This window comes from Calidris pugnax, unplaced genomic scaffold (assembly GCF_001431845.1).
Source record: "Calidris pugnax isolate Ruff unplaced genomic scaffold, ASM143184v1 scaffold469, whole genome shotgun sequence".
Taxonomy (NCBI): domain Eukaryota; kingdom Metazoa; phylum Chordata; class Aves; order Charadriiformes; family Scolopacidae; genus Calidris; species Calidris pugnax.
In genome coordinates this window covers 223,086-223,930 of record NW_015091303.1, presented here as the reverse complement: position 1 = coordinate 223,930, position 845 = coordinate 223,086, and the positions used below count along the sequence as shown (strand labels likewise).

Below are 845 nucleotides of genomic sequence, written 5' to 3'. Positions count from 1 at the left end.
GACAGGGCCGGGGTTTTGGTGGCAGAGAGGAAATGCTGCTGTGGGGGGGGGAAGGCAGGCAGCCCCGGCGCGGGGACGCAACGGGCCACTTACGGGAGAGAGTGACTTATCGAGACTTTCCGTACTGGAGGAGAGCTCCTGGGAAAGGGAGGAAAAGGGGGTTTGGCGGCGGTTTTTGGGGGGGTGTTTGTTCAAAAGGAGAGAGAGGAAGGAGGGAGAGGGGGAAGAAAAAGCAATAGTTTAGCTCCAGGTTCATAACCATCACTTTTCATTTTTTTTTTTTTTTTTTGTCTTCCCCCCCTCCCAATCCCATCACAATTTCCCTGCCTTTCACTCGTGGAGCCCAAAACCGGCTCGTGGCAACGCGACAACCCCCCCACGGATCTACACCTCCACCCGTGGTGGTACCAAACAGAGCTCATCACCAGACCCTACACTAAATGCCCGTAAAACCCACCCCCCCCGGGATTTTTTCCCAATTCACATCCTTTAAGCATCCTTTAATTCACATCCTTCACCCCCCAAGTTTCAGCTGGGACTCCCCCGGCCGGGAGCTGCTGGGGCAGGCAGGGATGCTCACACCGACCCCCGCCCCCCCCCAGCAATAAAACTGCTTTATTTCCCCCCCAAGAACTCCAATTTCACCTCTAATCTCAACAGATAACCCCGAGTGGCCGAGTGGAGGGAAGCCTCACCGCATCCAAAGGCGCAGAAAAAGATGCAAAACCTCCCAACTGGGACCAGTGCCCCCCCCAACCCTGGCATTTTGGGAGCTGCCCTTTCCAGGGCTTCCCCTCCCCGGCAGCCAGCCTAGATTCTTAACTCATTATTCAATTAGCAGTTTG

At 55.5% G+C, this 845-nt stretch overlaps 1 protein-coding gene across 1 annotated transcript in view; it reads right to left on the bottom strand.

Moving 5' to 3' along the window:
• Positions 1–845, bottom strand: part of PI4KB (phosphatidylinositol 4-kinase, catalytic, beta) — a 38,704-nt gene that overhangs the window by 27,385 nt on the left and 10,474 nt on the right. The window contains exon 3 of the mRNA XM_014960843.1: positions 94–138. Coding sequence (XP_014816329.1) covers positions 94–138 — 45 coding nt within the window. The remainder of the gene's footprint in view (positions 1–93; positions 139–845) is intronic.